Source organism: Papaver somniferum, chromosome 8 (genome assembly GCF_003573695.1).
Source record: "Papaver somniferum cultivar HN1 chromosome 8, ASM357369v1, whole genome shotgun sequence".
Classification (NCBI taxonomy): Eukaryota; Viridiplantae; Streptophyta; class Magnoliopsida; order Ranunculales; family Papaveraceae; genus Papaver; species Papaver somniferum.
In genome coordinates, this window is record NC_039365.1 from 5903128 (window position 1) to 5907429 (window position 4302).

General features: G+C 37.0%; 1 protein-coding gene across 1 annotated transcript; it reads right to left on the bottom strand.

The window, feature by feature from the left end:
• Positions 1–2355: 2355 nt before the first annotated feature.
• On the bottom strand, positions 2356–3708 carry LOC113304979 (F-box/LRR-repeat protein At2g42720-like). Its single transcript, XM_026554099.1, has 3 exons — positions 3238–3708; positions 2883–3044; positions 2356–2637 (listed from the first exon to the last, which is right to left on the bottom strand). The coding sequence occupies exons 1-3, from the start codon at positions 3706–3708 to the stop codon at positions 2356–2358; spliced, it is 915 nt and encodes a 304-aa protein (XP_026409884.1).
• Positions 3709–4302: the final 594 nt, after the last annotated feature.

Below are 4302 nucleotides of genomic sequence, written 5' to 3' on the forward strand. Positions count from 1 at the left end.
AAGTAGGTAATTTGATAATGTTGTCATAAGGTCACAGGTTGAGTACTGATATGGGATTGCTTGTACCGTTCGGGGTTGGGATCATATATGAAGCATCCATTTCTTCTCTTAAATTTAGATTATTTTGAATGTAGCAGCGAGATTTCGCAATGTTGATGTCTTTAGGATATCAGCTGCTGCCTGTCTAGATTAGCATACCTCGAATACGTGTTGGAGAAACCAGAGATTATTCAGGAAAGAACAAAAAAACTAAGTTGGCGATCCTCAGCTAAGTTGTTTTCTTTTGGTGGGTTGTTTGCCAGTAAAATCCTTGACTGTATTTCATTAAGTTCCATACAATATTCTCTAATTCTTTCGTAACAAATTTGTTTTCAATGGGGGAGAAATGGGTATCCCGGCTCCTCTCCTATGTCAAGACCAGTTACATTTCTCAAGACTAACAATTTCGGAATCAACCCAAGGAAAGGGGAGGTGTCGTTATACAAGAGAAAATTATTGCATCCTGATCTGGATAACTGTGAATACGAGATTGTTGAACTCCGTGAAGTGAAACCTCAGCTGATACACAAGTATTGGTTTTGGAGCAGGACTTTGAGATTGTTCATTTTGGAGTAAAAGAAATTGTACCTAACAACTGCGAGTGAAATTCAGTAGAATAACTTTAGTTTTGCTGATTGATATGTATAACGATCCTAAGCTGCATCTGTAACAATGAACCGAACTCTTTGTTTGTAGTTTTGCTGTTTAGTATGTTGCATTTCCTTTTCTTACTTGAAAACAACACTACGGATGACCTCTATTTACGTAGGAAAAGGAGAATTAGAATCAGGGTTTTCATTCAGTTTGTTTCCTGGCTTACAAGGATATTCATAAGTATCAAACCCATTAAACAAGTACGACAATTTGTCTTTCCTTAGTTGTGAAATGTTTATTTTTTTTCTTCTTGAATTAACTGATCCTTATCTTAACTTTCTTGCACTTTTGCTGTTCAGTAAAAAGGGGGAAATTTATCAGTGACAATCACTGCTTTATGGGTTGATTACGGACTAGTCATATTTCAGAAAAAAATTGTCATATGAATCAATTTTGGTGTTGTACAAACAAATTCCCTTGTGTAATGATTTTGGTGATACAATTCAGTTCTGCTATTTGTTGTAGTGGTTTTGGTGACAAACTGCAAGCCAGTTTTTCTTAACTCATTCTTACACCATATTTACACTCAGCCCTTCTCACCAATGCAGATCTTCCTATTGAATCATCAAAATAGCATGTGCATCGCATCCTTGAGGAAATGCCAGAATTTCTCTTGTTCGGCCATCAGTTCCAACTTTTAAATCAACACCTTGCATACCTGAATCTTGGCATGCTAGTTTTGATTTTTAAAGAGCTTCAAGATCAAAGAAATGAGTGAAAAGTAATGTTCATTCCATCACTGTGAATTTGTTTGTACAACACCAAAATTGATTCATAAGCTATTTCACTTGGGCAATTTAGTACTACAAAAAATTTCAAAAGAAAAGAAGGATTCATTGAAAAGCTAAGAAGCACAATTGACCAATTGATATTGTTTATCTTTTTGTCGGCTGCATGACAACCCAATGCAAACTAGAGCGAGATACAGAGACTGGATGCCCATTCTTTTATAACTCTGCAGAGTAGTAGCCATTCATTCACATACTATTCTGGAGTCCTTTTGGGCACCCCTAAAGCAGTTGTCACTGATGAATTGCTCCCTTTTTACTGAACAGCAAAAGTGCAAGAAATCTAGTGATATTAAAACATTCACAAGGGGTTTACTGGACGATAATAAAGAAGCAAGGGTACTTAAAGGGGAACTACAGCAGTACAAAGTACAAACAAGATAACGATCAGTTACTGTCATCATTCCAACAGATTGAAAGGAACACTGCCTGGAAATTCAAGAAGAAAAGATAAATTTCACAACTATCTGATACCATAGTGCTGGAACACTGCCTGAACCCTGAATTGGCACCACCCATGCTTTAATGTTAAGCATCAATTGGCTTGGGGGAATTAAAGGAGTCTCACAAAGCTGCTGCAAATAGGTCATAACTCAAATTTTTCTTAACTGGTGGTAGACAATCTGTATTTGTTAACCTCTTTAACATTTCAAGAAACATCCTCGTGCACTGCTACAACAACATATTTCATCCTAGCTTTCTACTTCTACATGATAACATATCATGTTGCTAATAAAGTTCAAATGCATTAACAAAGAGATGGAAAATGCATGGTGAAACACAGACCAGTATCCTAGTAATATCAACATTTCCATAAGAAATCAGAAATTACAAATTATACTGAGCCATGAAGTCTGAATTGAACCTACTGAAACTAAAAGAACATTATATTAACACTTGAAGAAGCTCTTGGAAGTGCTCTTAGCTGGTCCCTAAATCGCTTCACTTGTTTTACTCGCTCGGGGGAGCCAACAGTATAGCGAATAAACAGAGCTACTTCCTCCAAAACATTGGCACTTTGCAATAAAAAACCCAAAAGCTTGAGCTCGTTATCACATCCTTCGACCTCTGTTATCTCAACATACCTGAACTTAGATAGCACGCATGGCAATGACGACGTCGCTTCCCAATTCTCCTCAATGTCTGGTAAACCTGACTGTAGTCAAACATTAAAACAAAATGATAGTAAGAAATGCATGAATACTTCATCTGTTTGTAACAAAAACCAACACATAGTGAATAAGATGAAGTGATTCAGCTTGACGGTGAACTAATAAGATGAGGTGCTTCAACTTGAGGGCGAACTAACATAAAGCTAAATTGGATGATTTCTGACATACTTTTGATGTTCCTTCAACATCACTGAACAAATCAAAGTTGAAGAGTTTGGTTAACAACTACCTCTTTCGATGCAAGGAGTATGGATTTTAAATTTGGGGATATCTTGAGTAAGTAAGTTGTTTGCATACAGCCTCTTGTAAACCACACTTTCAGCTTCAAGTATTGTAGATTAGAGAATTCAGGGAGCTGGCAGTCCAATAGGTCAGGTGCCTTTGAGAGAAGCTTGAAAAACAAAAGAAAAGTGTTATATAGAATAAAGTTACAGCTAATTCTACCATGCTTAAGTATCGGAAACCAAATGATGTTCAGCAAGAAAGCTAATTCTACCATCGCTGCAACTAGGCAATACTACATATTTGACCAATTACGAAATATTTTCATGATGATTAATGAAATGAAAAGGCAACAGCCATACCTCCAGGAATCCAGATGATAATTGTAGATCTTTCACGTTATCAATCGCTCCAAGAAACTCCATCATACGTTTACCATAAATGCCACTTTGTTCTTCAGACAACCGCAAGTATGAATTTGCACTTTCCTCTTTTTCATTTCTTACTAAAGACATAGTAATATCAGCAGTGACTAATGAAGAAAGGTTCCTTAAAGAATACTCTTGTGACATTTCATCTTTGCAAAAGAAGGACGTGATATTCGGAGCATTTAACTTGATAATTGATCCAGCAGGCACCGCAACATAATTTAGCTCAAGGGTTTGTAGGTAAAGAGAATCAATAGTGAGATGATTCAAATCAGTCTTCCATGTATCACAACGTATGATTCTCAATTCTGAAAGTGGGCAACTTGAGCAAAGACTGTTAAAGGATTCTATACTAGGGATTTCAAATCCATCCAGCATCAGCGAGTTGAGCTGGTGTAAACTCATTCTTCCGGATTGGGTTTCGAAAGAAGTACAAAGACTGTTCCATCTAGGGCTTCACCTGGGTATCACATTTGACACTATGCCAAACCATTCAAGGAGATTTTTAACTTGCAAAGTCGTTACAGAAGGTCCAGTTCATAAGAGTTTTCGTCATCCACCAGTATTGGAGGAAGATTTTTCAGCTCAATCTATTATCAACTTAGAGGGAGTCCAACAATTCTCCATACATGAACCGAAAACTAAATACAAACCTCTTGGTGGTTTATCAGATACCTTCATTATTCACCTGAATACGGAGGAATCTATCATCTCTTCATCCTCATCAACTCCAACTTTCCCACCTGGTTTCGAGCCTGCAACCTTAGATATTTCAGATGATGCTTGTTCTCACTCATGCACTGAAGAGCAAACTGTGGTACCCAAACGTCTTGTGGCTGAATGTAGGCGTCTTGATATCTCCCCAATGGCAATTGGTCAATCTAATGTCAAGACAAAAAGAACAAAAAAAGGGATAAATTCATGTTATAAATGAATTTACAAATTCTTACATGGAATGTTAGGGGTTTATGCTCCAGTAATAGAAGAACCATTGTCAAG